At 48.7% G+C, this 18,395-nt stretch overlaps 1 protein-coding gene across 1 annotated transcript in view; it reads right to left on the reverse strand.

Annotated features, from left to right (window-relative positions):
• Positions 1–6,189: 6,189 nt before the first annotated feature.
• Positions 6,190–18,395, reverse strand: part of LOC8041650 (hypoxia-inducible factor 1-alpha) — a 216,962-nt gene continuing 204,756 nt past the window's right edge. Inside the window, 7 exon segments of the mRNA XM_029992579.4 lie at positions 6,190–9,309; positions 10,248–10,348; positions 12,640–12,973; positions 12,975–13,086; positions 14,330–14,475; positions 16,635–16,945; positions 17,852–17,941. Coding sequence (XP_029848439.2) covers positions 9,139–9,309; positions 10,248–10,348; positions 12,640–12,973; positions 12,975–13,086; positions 14,330–14,475; positions 16,635–16,945; positions 17,852–17,941 — 1,265 coding nt within the window. The 3' untranslated portion in view covers positions 6,190–9,138.

The raw sequence follows: 18,395 nt of genomic DNA on the forward strand, positions 1-18,395 counted from the left end.
AAGCGCATATGAAGGCTCCCTACTCTGGATGTCTGCCAAACACTATACTGTCGAAAGGATCCACATAACCCTTCCTCCCGGTACAGCTCATGCTGCGCATAGACCAACGCGCTGTTTCCATACAAGCCCTCACAAGGTGCGGGAAAAGGTGCAGTTTCCGCACGAGGTGTGGCCACTGCACGTGCGCAGGAAGCGCGTCAAGTGGACCGTTTGCGCGTGCGCAATTCCGATAGCAGCACCACCGCAGGGGCGGTTCATCAGCACCGCGTGTTGGTCTATACGTGCCTCGTAATTCAGTCACCAATTAACTGTTCGTTGATTTCTAAATTCGGAAAACACCCTACGTCCCCACTACCGTGCAGCGTGCACAGCTCTCGGGAAATTCCTGCGTTAGTCAAGCAGACCGCATGAAGAGATGGCGTTGGTCACCATCTGATTAAACTGGAGAACGCAAAGCGCCGTGACAGCCATTCAGTATACCAAAATCGGTCGTCCCCGAGGCCACTGTATCCTCATCTCTCATCTCCCTCTTTTTTGTTGCTTTGTCATTAGACGCGGGATCCCACCCTGCTTCAGTGCAGTGACCGTCACTCCCCTCCTTGCCACCCGAAAGCCGTCATTCATCGTAGTTTTGCCTTTCTTTCCTCTCCTGCTCTTCTTCAAAGCCCTTTCCCCCTTCCCCGGTGATCGGGCAGAGAGTCAAGAGGTCCAACGAGTCAGAAGGTCCAATAATGGATCTTTTGACTCGTTGGATCTTTTGACTCGCCAAACACGAGTCAAGAGATCCAATGTGTGTCAAGAGGTCCAACGAGTCAAGAGATCCAACGAGTCGAAAGATCCACGGCGAGTCAAGAGGTCCAACGAGTCAAAAGATCCAACGAGTCAGAAGGTCCAATAATGGATCTTTTGACGCGTTGGATCTTTTGACTCGTTAGACCTCTTGACTCGGAATCGGCGGGGGCGGGTTCACGTGGCTAAAAATTGACGTGCGACTGGTGTGACGAGCACGAAGCTTCCATCGTACTGTCAGCTTAGGGGTGATCCTTTAGTTTTGCCTCCTAGGCTGTAACTTTTTCGTTCAGTGATGGAATTTAAAGATGTTACATTCGAATGAAACTTCGAAGTCTCCTCTTTCCGAAGAGAACATAGCTTTTCAATATAGTCCCCACCGGCGGCAATGTGGATGGTTGAGGGCGACTGTTGATTTGACCAATATTCGTAGCGCTGCAGGAGCTGCAGTTTTAAGATGTTCTGCCTCGTTCACCTTACAGGCCGGGCTTCGCGCCATCGGTGTTTCGGGCAGTTTTCGAAGATAAATGAATATCTAAAGGGTACACAGTTGGCGCCCGACGACGAGGTTACTAGATATAGCCCCGAGAAGTTCGCGTGGCGCCCCCTTACGGCGAACCGGGGTGACGTCACGGCGAGAACTTTTCCGCGACTCGCCCCGCTCGCCCTGTGGAGGCTGTGGCGACGCTAGGTGTCGGCGCGCTCGTTTCTATTTAATTTTTTTTTGCGTGTTTTTCGTAGGAAGTGTGAATTTTTATATGTGCCTTTATTGAGGTATGGCTTGTAGCTACAGGCGAAACTTCAACCAACATTTTAAGCATGGTTGACAGGGCGGGCCACGCATGAATCACAGCTAATCTATGAAAATAAAGAAATGTGGCCACAATTGCAGGATCATCACTATAGATTTACATCTCGCACAATAAATGCTGCTGATGGTCTGAATGAATTGGCAGGTTATGTATAGTATTTTTTTTTTTTTTGTATCTCTGTTTTCAAACAAGATCGCCGAAGCAAAAAAGTTGCATGCTGCTCGAGCAACATGATAAATACAGTCTGGGCCATGGGGAGAGAATCACAAGTAAGACAGCCCAAGTGAAGGGACAAAGTAAAAAAACAAGAAAATTTATTATATACATTGCTCGCATTTGACCTTTGCTGGATTCGGGTAGTATTTCAATGGACTACACGGGTGGTATCTGTGGACTTGTTTATATCAACCCTCAAGTAATGTATAACAAACGTAAGCGCTCAAGTAATGTATAACAAACGTAAGCGAAGGTGTCTAGCTCGTTATTAGCCCCATAAGCCCTAAAATTGATATTTTACTTAAATCGAATTGTCCTGAAGCTAAAATACCAGAAGCTTTTCTCACGCAGACTGTCGCCCTTCACAGGTTCATTTTCTGCTCCTAGCGAAGCACCTACCACTGGACAGACGTTCGAATGCTTGCTTTTACTCCTGTTTTCCTTTGTTGTCAGAAAGTCCAGCTGTAGGAAGTTTGGAGGCTGAGGAAGCTTTTGGGGACCTGCAGCAGTGTCTCTTTTAATTGGAAAGGCCGACAATTTAGACTAAACGGCGTATTTTCCGAATACCCAAGGCTAAAATAAAGAATGTCAGGAAAAAGTAAAAACATTCCAAATTACGGTACTTTTGCTGTGCATATTTTGCGCAGTTCAATACATATCAGACAGGCAACTGGGACAATTCGGCCGTTTTTGCTGTTACCATACAAACTAATTTCCAGTAATTGTGCGTCTTCTAAGAAATATGTCGGCATTCGTGTATAAACTATATAATTAATTCATGAAGAAGCTACATTTATGTAAAACCCTGTTCCACGAGCACTTCAAAGATCATCAGACGCAGGGCCTTTAAAACATCTGCGAACCAGCGCATGCAGAATGGAAGCGCAGAGTCGGGGTCGCGAGCTAATTTGCCGACCACCCAAAGGCCCAGGATATAAATGCCACTTCAAATGCCTTAAAAGAGGGATGTAATATCGTCCTAAATCATGAACATACAAGGAACAGAATTCCAGCGTCTGAAACACTTGCGCCACCACTTCGCCAACCTCTCGCAAGATTGCTTTGTGTCGTGTGGACGGACGGGGAGGTTCATCGGCAGAATTGCCTCCACCGATAGCTTTCGGGATTTGAAATTCAATTTTAAATGTAAAAGGGACGAGCAGGCTCATAAAATGTACGGAAGCACGCCAATATCGACCTAACTCAACGTCCTGGGGCCCTAAACTCGTCAAATACAAAGTTGTAGCCGAAAGTTCGCGGAGTGCGCCGATTGGACGTCGACGAGAAAAACGCGAAGTCATTGCCGTGATCGTCCAATCGGCGCGCTCCGTCAACTTTGCCTCCAACTTTGTATTTGACGAGTTTAGGGCCCCTGGGGCCCTAAACTCGTGAAACACGAAGTTGGGGCCGAAGTTGAGGGAGCGCACCGATTGGACTATCACGACGATGACTCGGCGTTTTTGTCGCCAACATCCAATCGGCGCGCTCCGCCAACTTTCGGCTCCAACTTTGTGTTTCACGAGTTTAGGGCCTTTGTACACCGGGTAAACGAAGTCCAGCTCCTCGAAGAGCTTGCGGCACACAACGACAAACCAGGGACCCTAAACTCGTCAAACACAAAGTTCGGAGCGAAGTTGACGGAGCTCACCGATTGGACAACCAGGACGATGACTTCGCGTTTTTGTCGCGGACGTCCAATCAGCGCGCTCCGCGAACTTTCGGCTCCAACTTTGTGTTTGACGAGTTTAGGGCTCCAGGAAACCGGTGCTCGGAAGCGAGCCGATGCGAGATCGCGGAGCGGAGTCCTCCCCCTGACGTCACGGTACACCTCACCCAATCAGGGCGCGGCGACCGCAGCGACGCTTGTGTTCGCTGTCGGGGCTAATAGGCTCCCTACCGGAGCCAGAGTTGCGCATTTGTTTTCCCCGCGCCGCCACGCCGCTATTCGCCGAGATCCATCACGTGAGGAGCAAAGCATCCGGTGGCGTGCAAGAAAGCCACCATTACGGTCGCTTCGCCGACGTTTCTCTTGCTCCGGCGTATGTTTCCCTGCTTTCCGCCTCCTTTTCCTCCTCTCCTGTTTTCCATGCGCGGCGGTGCGCGCGGCGCCGCTATTCGCCAAATTTAGTCACGTGAGGAGCAAAGCATCCAGCTCGTGCGGGAAAGCCGGCGCTACGGCCACGCGCCGAGGCTGAATGCGCAACTCTGCTACCGTAGGTAGCTATAGGTAGCTATACAGGAACTCTAGAGGTTACCGATACAGTGCGCCGTCGGTGTCGTCGACAGCCGCCCTCAATCAAGCGGGGGGGTCAGGTGTTTGTCAGCGTACCATGTTTAACGCCCCCCTCGCCCTCCCAGTTTCCATGCCCTAAATTTTCACACATGCAGAATTCAAGAGGGAAGTCAAGACATCTGGACCCCCCCCCCCCCCCTTCCTAAATCGGCCACAGGTTACACGAGTGGCAACTTTAACGCACCAGCGCACTTCCCAGGCAAGCTTTCTAGGATTTATTGATGCTCGACACCGACTAAAACCATATATTTATGCAAAAGAAAAAAAGGGAAAGTAACGAATTTTAGTCAATTAACCGGCTTACCTTGACGATTATCCCCCTATATTATGTCCTCCTGGCCATAAAAACTCGCCCCCTGTACACACCGGATCGGCTTAGAAAGCCGCATTTCAAGGCATCTTAAAAACAAATCTGTAAAGCAAAAAAATAAATAAATAAATAAGACACATTTTCGTCCCTCTGTTTGTTTTGTGCTTTCTTACTGTTACCTCTATATTTAAATTCCAATTTTTGTTCCCATTATGGCTGCTTCATTCATTGTGGTCACGTGACAGGCTATCTTTCCCACTCTTCATAGTCAGTCATAATGTCACTGGGTCCTGGAAAAGTAGCACCATGGGCGGCCGTATGATTCATTGAATGAGCAATTTCTCCTAGACCTCGATCCGTTCTTGGTGCGCCGATCTAAATTTGCTGGCAACAAGTAGCTTTATAGAGAGGTTTCTGGAATACAGAGATTTCGTCATCCACACACTGGCGGCGCACATCTTCGCACCGCCACCAGATGCGGCACCTGATTGATGAGTGGATTTCATGCACAGCACCAAAGACGCTTATATTGGCGTGGAACGACACCTTCATTACGATGATGCTCCAAAGTGATCTTGGGCGACTGGTTTAGAACGACCCTTCCGAAGCTTCGAATAGACCAAAATGGTGATTGCCATGGCAACCAAGACCGATCAACCAATCACCTTGCGAGGTTTGGTTGTAGGTCAGTATTATATGTTTTTGCTTGGCGAGTAGGCAGGTATAATGGCGCTACTTTCCCAGTATCCCACGACTTTACATCTCATTGGCTTAGATATAGTCAATACGCCCGAAGCTCCGCTTCCAGGACGCGCTCGGCAACTTCCCTTGCGCTTTGGCCGGGCGTGCTCAAGAAACCCCAAAGTGTTAGGGGGAAAGCTCGCGCAGTGGGCAGAGCCTACGATATTCTTAACTTGTTTCCAACTATACATGGCTTGCATTGAGATTGCATCAGCCGAGTACGTAGCTTCTGCAGCATATATACATTTCACGCCACCAAATGCTTTTTCTCTAAGCAAGAAGCAGGAATAACCACTTGCATGGTGCAATGACATCACGTGCAAACCATGTATAGGCCACACTGCAGAGTTTTTGTCACCAATGCGGGCCCCATGTTGGCTTTATCATCACCACTTTCAGTGGTATGTCATTTCATTAAAACACGGGAAAGTCTCTGTCCAGTATAATCGTACCACTAATTTGGGGCATGCCGAAAGAATCCATGAAAGCATTCATTGGCCGTCGTAGCTGTGAGCATTACTAATAATCACACGCTGACAGATACATTTCGCAAGATTCTTTTCGCACCCTAGAAACTGCTGAGTTAGGGAGGCGATAAGCTGTTTTCCACACAGCTCATGCCGATGACCACATGCGACTGGATGCAATAGCCGAGTGCGGAGTTCACAACTCGTACCATGAGCCGTGAATCTTTGCACTTGTGGGGCGCACAGCTAATGCTCGGGGCTCTGTCCAATGAATGCAGATTGCCTAAACACTCATTCACACAGTTGCATTCAACTACACGTTGGGACGAGATAATGACAGCGAGTCACCGGTACATCCCTACCTCGTATGTCGCATGCAAAACTACTCCCTGAATTGTTTGTCAACTGTCGTACAAAGAACAGATATCCCGGAAACTCTGAGAAGTAGTTCAGGGCAAGTCTTCACAACGTGGTCAAACGGTACTTTGCGGGCACATTATGTCATTAACTATGGCATAGTGCTCATTGCTCACACAGTAATCAAGGACAAAGACGTAAGCATTTTACTAAATGAAAAGATACTTTTATTTTTCGATAACTACATTGTACTTACAACAACTTGCTTATGCGAGAGTATTGATGCACGGATGCCCATATATTCAACAATATACAACTCTCGTTTTTTTTCTCTCTTCTTCGTCTTATCCACCTTATTCAAGACTGCCAAAAATACGGATCTGTCATATCTTCCAACAATGATAGTTCGCTTGTGTGTGTGTCGGTAGTCCCTGTGAATCTTGGCTCACACTAGTCTCGCAATGAGGGAGTACGAGGAGGAGCGAAGAATAGAAATGAAAGTGTGGGAGGCATTGTGGGACGTAAAAGTATGAGAACAAAAAATTGCATGTGCAGTACCAAGTTCTGTCAATGCCAGTTTCGTCGTCATATACACAAGTGTTCCTCGTGGCTACACAAAGCAGAATCTTCAAAAAAATGGAGGCGGGAAAATGCACAGACACCTTGATCCGAAGTTCTAAGAACCCTCATGATGGTGTACACACAAAGTAGATGTTAGTAGGGTCCGATAAGATGGGGAGACTCTTAACGACAGATAAAGAAAACAAAAGAACAGTATGAATGAAGGAGGGTTCCTTGGGTGCACTAAGGGATCTTGTCACCCGCTCAAAATGCAGAGCGACTTCTCTATGTTCGATACACAGAAAGAGCAAAAAACTATGGATATACACACATCTGTCTCCCTCTGCAAACAAAGGGGGCTTTCTCACTAGACATCAGGGTTTCGATGTATATAAACTCTCTTCAAACTCGGCTGAAAACAAGAAAACTTGTCCTCAGCCTACGATTTCATTAAAAGAAGAAAAAAGCAAACAAAACAACAAAAGGATGGAAAGGATGACTCTCTGCCGCTCTCTAATGTACAACCAACTCCGTGCGCATAAATCGGGCGGTCGGCCGATCGATCTGCAGCAGGCGGGGGTTGTGGAGACACGGAGAGGCCTCGGTAACAACGACCCGTTCCCGCAGGAGACGGGCAAACAACGTTATTCGGGATGGGCGGGGCCAGACGGCAACAAACGAATCGAAAGGGGTGCCCTATGTACAGAATAGACGGCCAAAAGACTGGTCAGAGTGGCACTACGACGCATCATTACAAACAACAACAATGACAACAACAATCCAAATTCAGGCATGCTGCTTCTTTCGATGAAATAAACGCTCTAGACACTGATGAGAGAGAGAGAGAGAGCGACTGAGAGAGAAAGAGAGAGAGGGTCCTTGTTGTAGCATTTGTGGTGGTTTGTTTGTTTGGACGTCTCGGGCAGTCGTTTCCGACAGAGTAGTCGTTTGGGCGCGCTTAGCGTGAGTGGCAGCGCTGTACGTTTGAAGTCGAGAGAACGGGGATACCGTGTCGCAAATCAGGCACTTCGGCAGTATGTGCTCGACCGACCATAATCTGTTTTGTTACTTTTTTTCGTCCCTCCCTTCCCCCCACTTCCCCGATTCCCCGAATGGGCTGTCGAATAGCGCAGGACCACAAAGAACAACAGGAAGACGTAACGTAAAGAGACACGGCGCCTCACGGGCACACACGTAAGTAAAGAGATGGACCCGCAAAGAATCCACCGATTGCGGTGGACCTTTCTCAGGTCTATCGTGGCAGGACTGGTGAATTTGTCATGGTGTTTTTACATCCCTTCCAAAAAAAAAGAAAGTTACGCACGTCGACGCGATGGCGTGGCAAACCCGTTTCCTTTCGCAGAGACGCGCCCTACGACGACGACACGAGGCGCAGGAGTTGGGTTTGTGCGCCCGCTCATTTCGTGAGATTTGTACTATAGGATAAAAACACGCATGCACACGCATGCACACACACACACACATACACGGCGCAAAATAAAACTATGTACAGATCAGCCGTATCCTTCTCATTTCTTCCCTCGCACCAGCAGCCCCCTTTCCCCCTTCGTGCGTTTGAATAGCGTGGCGGCGACGCGAAGCTCGTTCGCGATCGAGGGACGTCGACCCCAGACGGCAGCCGGCGCCAAGCTTGCCAAAAGCAGAACCAGAACCGGAACGTGGAAAACGTGCCAACGAGAAACGCGACGACTCCCTCGTTTATTTTCTTGTTGCTTCTCGCCCTTTCCCATTTCCAAGACATCGAAGGCGGTGTGCCCGATCCCGAGGACGCACGCGTCGTGCGCATTAGACGGGCGGTTGCACGCCGCACGGCAGTGGCAAGGCGGGGGCGGCAGTGAAAGCGTGCAAAAAGGCAATGGCGCTTCCTCCTTCCCAGTTTAAGTAGTGTGACGGAGTGACAGACACGTGAGCGTGAATGACACGGCAGCACCGACCTGCACCACCCTTTTCCTGGTGTTCTCGGTCCTTCCGACCGCCGCCGTCGCCCCGATGTAACTTAAAGGCCGGCGCACACTTTGCGCTTTCCACCTTTTCCCATCTCCTTTTTTCCTGTATCTCTCCACTTTTTACCTTGCCCCAATTTGGCTACCCCTCGCATCTTAGGAGAGGGAGCGCCAAGATGATTTTCTTCCCTGCAGAAGATTGAGGTTGTACGCTGGCCTCTAAGAACGAGCGAATGCGTCGTGCCGTATGCGTAGTACTCCGACGAGATGCGGCGAGGTCAAGGAGCGATTTGTAACCCTCTCTCTCTCGAAGTCATGGCCATTAAAGAAAGGCGCGGCGACGGCGGTTGCGGATCGGAGGTGGCGCGATGGGAAACAAGAAGGTCGGACGATTGCTCCGACCCAAAGGCTAAAAAACAAAAATGCAACAAAATACACTAAACTTGCAAAAGAAAGAAAAAAAGCGAACGGGATAGCAACGCTTTTCTCTACACACACAAAAGGGCGGCGACGGCTTCTTGTGGCGGACGCGGAGAGGGATCGGACAAAATCGGAATGCGATGACGACGACGGCGGGAGGGAGGTGTGGGCGGGGCCTGGGGAGACAAGGTTGTGGAGGAGGGCGGGGCTAGACGAGCGCAGGCACCGACTGGTCGAGAGCGTTGAGCAAGTCCTCGCCCGTGAGCAGCTGTTGGATGGGAGCATTGACCTCCGCGTCCAGTTGGCTCAGGTCCTGAAGGCTCGGGATTGGCTCGTCCAGTAAGAGGGGGGCGGGGCATGGCGAGGGTGCCGGGAACCTCTGCGGGGAGAAAAGATAAGCGAGGCTTCAGGATTGTGCAGAAGGTTGAAAACGCAAGAACAAAATCGTGTCCGGTACAATTTGCACGGAATCTATATTCGGCATCTATGTTTTTGTGCAACGAAATCGACAGCACCTAGCAGCTCGAATAGAAATCTATGGCGGCAGGTTCGCTCGCCAGCCTTCTCGAACGAATCCGATATTCGCAGCGCCTGGTGGTCCGAAGAAGCCATGGAAGTAGGTTATAAAAACATGCGATGAAAATCATTAATACTCCTCCCACCCTTTAGTTGAGACTGCAGCCAGGGCTACAAGCATGAGAACACAAGATTGCGGCTTTGTAACATTGCTCCGCAGAACAGGCGTTCCTGCTAGAAAGGCGCATCTCAAAGTCAGGAGTGTGGGCTAGCTAAAGGGCGGACGGAGTACTATAGCGTAGTTTCAGCAGCGTTCCTAAGCTGTCAAAGCTGCTTGTGCAGGTGTGCGGCTTCGAGTGAGGTCTCCTTTGCACGAGAAAAAGTGCAACGAGATGCGAGACAAAGTCATGGGCTCGTGCAGTAGTGCGAGGCTGCAGCAGTGTGGATATACGCTCACCTAGACAACGTCGAACAAAAAAGTTAATGCAGAGTATTGAGCTATGAGTTTTCCAAACATGGAAGTTAAAAGTTTTGTCTTTCCGATTTAATTACTAAAGATGAGCTCGCTCAAGTATGATGTTACAGTAATAAAGCTGTAGCCGAAAGCTTCATCACACTACTTTTGCAATCCTTCCAGGTCAGAGTCCCGTGAAAGCTTGCAGCACCCGGTAGGAGTTACAATTCGGGGACCACTGAAAGTGTTTTGTTTCCGATTTTATCGCGTCAAGTTCAAATGAGTGCCGAGATGAAATAGAGCCGAGCCATTCGAAGGTTGTTGTGTGCATTGCCAGGAGCACATACCCTGTCGTAGCGCAACGTTTGGCACAGGTATCCGTGGCTGGCATCCTCTCCATTCACCAGCAGATTCAGCAGCACGCTGTCTTTGTTTTGCAGCTGCAAACCTGTACACACAGACAAAGAGGCAACAGCACGTAAGCCATCAGCTCACTTCGGACTATTGCATCGACAAGCAACGAAGACTCGACAGGTGCCTGCTGATGGTGTTTGCTTTTCTCGAAGGTCAGAGCTTGTCAGCCAGCAGATGAAACAATTCTACCGGACAGAATGAGAACAGCAAAACTTGTCTTCCGCTGTGCTTTGGCTGTGCACACACACTCGAGACGCCAAAACATTGTCTAAGGTAGGACGCTTGCGATAAAGGCAAAACAACTGAAGCACCTTATCAGTAACTAGAGAGCTACATAAAGCTGCAATCTTACAATGAATTCCGCACGCAGGTTTGGAGCGCGTTGAAAGTGCCCGTTTAGGAGCGTGCACCTCCTGCTGGCAGATCCGGCTCAATTTGGACATTTTTCGCTCGCAAATTTGTGGCAGCGCAAGCTTCGCGGAGTGCTTTCAACCGTGCCGAAACCGCCCGGTCAACTTCGGGAGATCTCCCCGGAAGTCAACAGCGGCGCACCACGGAGCCCGCACGCTCACGTCACGGAATGAGCATGTCCGATTTGGTATGGTAGATTGTTTACGCGGGTAGTGACGGGCAGTAGGTGCGGTGGGTGCATTACGTCTCAAACGCTGCTACCTCGCATGGTTCGAAGGGTGTAGATGCGGGACTGGAGCGTAATCGTAAGCGCCGACGTCTGCAATCCCAAGAGGAAGAACAAAAAAAGGAACGACAGAAAATCCGAAGGCAGTAGACGTGAGGTCAGACATATTCATTGTGCTGCAACCGATGGCTTACCTACATACTAAAGCCCGAGCCGGCTGATTAACGAGCGGCTCGCTCGCTTAATAACACTGTCTATGATTGTTTACCTTTGTAATATGCATACAGCAGGCGTTTTCTTGCGCAATAAAGCAAGAACAGACAAGGGGAACGACCGTGCAAGTGATGGCTTGCTACCTCTTTGTGCTTATTAAAGTTACAAGCAATCGGCTTCACCGATGGCAAACACTGTGCTTGCTTCGCTGCTCTGAGGCAACCGAAAGGTATGGCGGTTTGGGAAGGTGGCAAACGTGGACGTCCTCCTCGCTATTTGTGACGTGGTGTCCGAGGTATGGACAATGGGTCAGGCCTGTGTCACGTGTTGCTTCCGCAGCTCGACAGGGACGGTTCTGACTGGTCGTCTGAAAGCTCGTCGAATTTGAGCAGCGGCCATTTTTAACACAGTAAGCCGTCACCGGTGGGTTGCTCCAAAAATGCGAGTCCAGCTTGTGGATTTTGAGGGGGTCTCACGGAGAGGAATTTCGCCTTCCTCGCATATTTTGGAAAGCACTCCAAATCTAGTAGTGGAATTCACCATTCGACACATAATCCCTGTGCTAATGGCACCTCGAGGTGTATAATTTTAGCTTTGTATCAAGCGCGTCTCGCTCAGAAAATCTTGTCCCTGTCTATTGACGAAGCTAACAAGGTAGCCTCCAGAAACCAATCAAGTTTATTAAAATAAAAGGCACAGCCTGTGTTAACGAGTCTCACATGGCTATTCTTTGGTAGAGAATGCGGATAAGCAAATTATTATGATACAGCCTGGAAGGCTTACGGAGCCATATATTGAGTGTTGTGCGCGGCACTGTTGACATGATTGAGCAATCACCGGTTTTTCTTGTATTTCTCTTAAAAATGAATGGCTGCCATAAAAGCGACTACCGTAAAATACTGTGGGAGCGTTCACTTTCCCTTCACTAAAAACTGGGTTAATGTAGACATGCGCTTGTCCAGTCGAATCCGGCACCTAACATGCATTTTTCAGACTTCCCAAGCTTTGGGAAATGTTAATAGTGGGTGCTCGAACGGAGTGGGCGCTTCCACAGTATTGTACGCCAGTGTGGCGAAATGTCTACAGGGGGGGCGGGGGGGGGGGGGGGGGGGCAGTAACCTAAGTAACCTAAGGAGTAAATATTGGTGCCCATCACTCCTCTGTCAGAGTAAAATGCGAAAATGCGAAGTTGTGTTTGCGTCAACAGTGATGCACAGTGCACATCTGAAGTTACTCAGACTCGGTAACTGTCACTGCAAGTCACCGGGACATCCGTACTTTGCATGACCCGTAAAAGGAGGTACTACTTGAATTGGTGGCGACGCTTCATACATAGCATATATGTCCCAGTGACTCGAGGTCATAAAACAACGTAAGCAGGTCTGAAAGCTCCCATAACATAATGCAACGCGAGCAAACAATATCGTGCGAACGTGTCCATCCTGAAAGGGGGCTCAAGAAAAAAAGTCACGCACCTTGCGGGTCCACCCGCATCCTCTTGGGGCTGCCCAGAGCCCCGGCCCCGCCTCCTCCGCTGCTGCTCCGTTTCGGCGGAGGTTCCGGAGGCGACGGCATCGCCATCTTCTGCTCCAGCGGCGCCGTCACGTATACCCCGTGCCGCCTGCCGTCCCCCGCCGTGTCGCCCGCGCGGCCGTGTCCCGCCATGGAAGCGTTCCGCTGCACCGCGTGGCGCCCAAGCCGCTGCTCGGGCCGGGATAGTGCCATCCCCGTTGCCCTCTGCGCCGCCGCAGCCCCCAGCCGCGGGTTCCGGTGTTGCCGGCCCCAGTCGCGGGGCCGGGGGGGCGGGGGGCAGCTCGGGAGAGACCAACAGGGCCGCCAGGCTGGACTTGGGGTCCGGGTTCGGCCCCAGGGCCTGGTGCTGGGCGTGCCGGGGGGGCACGGGGGGGTCGAAGAACGTCGGGCTGTGGAAGAGACAGCGTCGGTCGATGAATCAAGGGAGGGTTCCCACTTGCGGACCGTCCAAGCACGCGAAAAAAGAAACTTTAACCACACCTCGACCGAGATCTCGTGGTTATTGGCCCCGGTCCACTTACGGCAGCGAGAAAAAACATATGTAATCCTTTTAAGCTAGTCGCTAAATTTCCGTCTTAATTACCGGCCTGAGACCACGGGTCTTGGAAATACTTGAAGAGAATCGCTTGGCGAGTCTCGAGTGATGCGTGCAAAACCACGGGCCTTGCACTTGGTGTCGACTTTTTTGCGCCACATTGTCCGGGCTGACGTGGCTTCCACGGCACTGTCGAAGCTACTTGCGTAAGAAAATACGAACGTGACAAGACGACGCCACGCACCAGAGCACAGTTGTGAGGCTTCAGCACTAGACACTAAGCACGCCTTTAACGACGTAGTACAAAAAAGTTGAAGCTGAACATACAGTCTTGGACAGTTTGAGACATGAAGAGTTTGAAGTAGTTGCACATACATAAATCTAAAGGCTGGTTCACATATTTACATTTGGGTGCAATTGACTGCATTACGACGGCTTGCGATTGTTTATCAGTGTAGCCAATTTAGCATTTTGTTTAGTTGTTTAGTGGGAGAAATTTCCGTTTTGCGGTCAGTGGGATTTGTAGCGGTTTTCAAGTCACATCAATGTTCTTTCCGGTGGTCTAAAATGTTCTCCAATTCACATTTATCAATCGTGGATAGCTCAATTTATCTCGTAAGCTCGAGCCATGGGATTGTTATTTTTGCTTACTAACTATTTTTGTTAATATAGTAAAAAAATTTTAAATAACTATTTTTGTTCTAATATAGTGAGAATTTTATCAATAAAAAGTTGTTAATTTAACTGTAGTTTAAATTATCAGTAGGGTAATTTTTCTTCCCCATTCTTATAAGTGGTCGGACGAACTGATCAATCAATCTGCCCCGTTTAAAAACACATTTACGGTAACAATAAGGATTCACTATATTCTAGCTAGCCTTTTAAATCAAATTAATCCAATTTAAATTAAATTATTCCGAATTTAATTGAATAAATTTGACATAGATCAAACAAACCTGATTTAAATGATAACAAAACAGAAAAGGTGATTTTTTTTTTTCCACCCCGATTTTAAGCGGTATTTACTAAAAGTGCAAAAATGGTTGTTCTCCCCTTCGAAGAGGGTAGGGGAAGTGAGAGAGGCTTACGAAACCGACCTGTCGCAGAGCGAGCTGCGTCCTGAGGAGGTGCTGCCCTGGGGCGAGTCCTGTGGACCCCACATGACGGAGTCCGGCGGGCTCAGCAGGGGGAAGTCGTCCCCGCTCATTGAGATGTACGGGGCCCTCATGTCAAACTCGTCCTCCTGCAACAAGGGGAAAACACGCGTCTGTCTTGACTGCCCCTGCTATGGGACGAAGGGGTGGACGTAATCACAAGCTGCCAATGTCTTCCACGGCCATCGACTGTCAAGCCTTTTTGTTGTGTTTCCTGATGACGATCGGCAGGACGTAAGCTTAACTACTAGGTAAGAAGGCCAACATGGCTCGCTCGCCAAAGTCGCCTGGGCAGCTTTCCGACGAACGGGACCCTTTTCAGCAGTGCTGCTTATTCTATAGCTGGTGACGCCCGACTGTACAAGAGGCTACTAACAAGTTCTACATTCAGTGTGTCTAGGAGAAGTGTTTGCTATTTGCTTGCTTAGTGAGATGAGGCAATCAGAAAGCTTGTTATGAGAGGCATAGCAAACCAATAATGTAATATGAAAGTGTGGATAGTAAAAGGGCCCAATATAAAACTGAAGACACATTTCTCACACGCTCATTTCAGAGCCGAAATTCAAGTGACGCGTGTTGGATGGAGAGGCCGTACATCTCGAGTCGTCCCCCTTAGGCAGTGGTCTCAAACTCATTTAAGTGCGGGGACCAGATAGCCCACTTCTGGAAGGTCGAGGGCCAACGTGAGACGGGAGGGGAGTTTATTTATATACTGTCGAGATCAGTTATAACGAAGTCGGTTATTACGAAATAGCGGCCACATTGAAGCGTTCACAATTTCCCATCCCCTTTTGCACTTCGTTAACCGAAGTTGGTTATAACAAAATAGCGGATATAGAGAAGTGATTTCCGATTCGCGTTGACTTTGTTATAACCGGTCTCGACAGTAACTCCTTTGGGCTTTGACCTCATGCGATAACAATTGAAATGACACCGCCCTGCCAACGTGCCGGCATTTTTAATAAAACAAGAAAGCGAGTACAATGTTGTCTGCGTTGCTCAATTCACTTGGAAATTAACCAAGCTCAGCATTTCTCGAAAAAAAAATATAAGTTAATTCAACAGTTCTTACTTTTCAGACGATTTTTATTATAACACTTTGAACAAATACTTGTCTTTTAATAGTGATTTTTTCTTTTTTTTTTTTTAAGGTGAAAGTTTTGAGCTTTGTCTTTGGCAGTTGCTTCTGATAATCAAGAGTTTGCAAAGCCGAGATGCATCTTTTAACGAAGAGCTTGTGCTTGCAGCCTAGTAGCAGAATTGTTGTACATAGATTACAAACAGCTGGGAAGCAAAAGCTAAACAAAGGGCAAATAAACACAGATAACTATAAACTATGCGAATATGTTAAAACAGCAGAGCTACTTTTCAAGCGAAAATTAACTGGCGAGATGAGATCACTATGGCACATGTCATTTCCAGTGCATGGGCACCAGAACTCATAGACGGCTGCCTGCGGGCCGCATGTTTGAGACCTCTGCCCTAAGGTGTCAAAAGCAGTTCTTTCTGGCTGGTCCAAATTTCATCTCTCTAAGCTCATTGCCAACAATGGTGTAAACCCCTTTATTTTTGCAACCCCGATTTTTCGCGAAATGGGTGGAAAGGATATATTCGCGACCATTAAATTGGCAGCGCGTTCTCTCATCGAAAGAGATCACAAGAACCTGGACGCAAGCAAAGGCAAGTGTGCGAATGGGTCTTTAGAGGGCTATCGACCAATGCTCACAGATTTCATGGAGGACTGTATGCATATATAAAAAAAATGAATAATAAGTTGCTGCACAATTGTGTGGCACGTGAAACGTGGCGTCCACGCTCTCAGTGGTCTTCACTGGAATTAGTTTAGCAATTGGCTTAATGCATGGCATGTACACTTAATGCATGGCATGTACACGTTTTAAAAACGTGCGACAGGGTGTCAGGTTGCTATCTGCCGAACGCAAAGCAGGGACGCTTTCCCACCAAATAGCACCTCAACTCACAACGATGTTTCGTGACATGCTGGAAAGACACTTGCTGAATAATCTATATGGTCTGGGTTTGATTCCTGCCTGGCACAAACACTTTTTTTTTACTGCAATGACCTCTTCCCCCCTTCACTTTTGGGCTTCACGAAATGACGAACACCTAGCCAAAGAATGTTTCGCGTTAATAGAAACCTAGATGGTCACTAAAGCTAAGGAGTTATAACAGTCCCGTTTCCGAAACATTTCAGCCCTGCAAACATCACTGGTGACATCACACATACCTGGAGGTCCGTCGTTCCATCCGGCCGGAGGTCAAGTCCAGCAAAGCGGTCGACGGGGCTCTCGAGGCTCGGCACGTCCGAGAGTAGGCTGTCGGAGCAGCTACCGCTGCCCCGGCCTTCGCAGTCCGATGCGGGAGGCGTGCCGCACGAGTCGGGCGACGACAAAGGGTCCTTGTCGTCCCGGTAGCTGAGGAAGGGGTCCCTGTGGCCCAGAGGGCAGTCCTCCTCGGGCGGGAGCAGGGCATAGTCCGGCAGCAGCTTGCTGTTGTCTCCATAAGGGTCCGACAGGACAAACGTGTCGCCCAGGACATCTGGAATGGAGCGTCACCTTGGTTAACCTGTCAATTATTATTTATAGTGTGGTTCCACAAATCGAGTTCTTATCTCTAGAGCCCTTGAACATTCAAGGGCTCTCTGGAGTAGAGTTCGTGGGAGCACAGGGGTTCCCAAAAGGAGTACCCGAGAAATCCAAAGTTCCCAGGAGCTTCCAAATGCCCGCGACTTTCAAGAAGCCTACGCATTTCCAAAAGCCCCTAAATTTCAGAAAGCCCACGACTAAGTTTTCAGAAGCCCACAAGCTTCCGAGAAACCAGACGTTTCCAAGAGCTCTTGAATGCACACCCAGGAGTTACCGCAAGCTTTCAGAAGTCCTCAGGTTCCCACGACCTCAGAAGTTTGCATGCACCAAGGATTTCATATGAGCTTACGGAAAACCAGAAGTTCTCAAAGACTTCCCAGGCACACAGAAGTTCAACAAGTTTCCGGAAAGCCAGAAGTTTCACTGAAAGTTGCCAAAGAGCTCCCAGTCACCCAAGGGTTTCCACAAGTCTCTTGAAGCTGAGCTTCTGGACACCTAGGAGTGCCCATAAGTCTCTGGAAGCTTCCAGAAGACCGGAAGTTCCTAAGTGCTCCGGAGATTCTAGACTCCCAGGAGTTCCCACGGGTTTCCGGAAGCCCAGGAGATCACATAAACTCAGACGCTCCCAAAGGATTTCAGTGAGTTTATAGTGCTATAGTTCAGTGGCATAGCACATTAGTATTAAACTCTACATTTCAAACCTGGCGATATTCACACATTTCTACTTCTGTTGTCATCCACACTGTCAGTCTTCTAGCTGGACTATGTTTTGCACTGTTTATTGAGTGCCATACTACTTGTGCTTGGCGATCTCCAAGTATAATGAAGACGATTATGAAAAAAAAGTTGGCAGACATACCAGAGGGCAGCTCTTCCAGAGGAATACTGTCGTCTCCAGCCTGAGGTGCCAAGTGCGTCAGGTCTTCGGGATCAGAGTCTTCTTTCAGAACTGGTCGAAAGTGGAAAGAATGAAGCACATTATTAGGTCCCATGTCATACAAAAAAAGGCAAAAGCCAGACAACACTTGATAGAACAATAGAACATTGTGTGTGTAGAACATATACGTGACAAAACGTAACAGGTGGGATGCATGATGCTGCATCTTGTTGACATATTTCCGACCTGCATTTAGGACACGGCTTCTAGTGAAGCGAGTGTGTGCGTGAGCTCGGCCTGTTCTGGGAACAATTTGGAGCTAGCATATTCTGGATAAGATCCATGTGAAGTGCAAGTTCGTCTGCTGGAAAGACACTCATTGTCATCATTGCACAGGGGTTGCACAATGATGTCAGAATGCCAAAAATAAATTATTGGCCGATTGAAAAAAAAAAATAGTGGGTAGACCTTGATGCATCTAGAATTGACGTCCACCAACTATTCTTTCAATCAAAGCCAATCAGAG

The sequence above is a fragment of the Ixodes scapularis genome, unplaced genomic scaffold (assembly GCF_016920785.2).
Source record: "Ixodes scapularis isolate PalLabHiFi unplaced genomic scaffold, ASM1692078v2 PGA_scaffold10__122_contigs__length_95168666, whole genome shotgun sequence".
NCBI lineage: Eukaryota > Metazoa > Arthropoda > Arachnida > Ixodida > Ixodidae > Ixodes > Ixodes scapularis.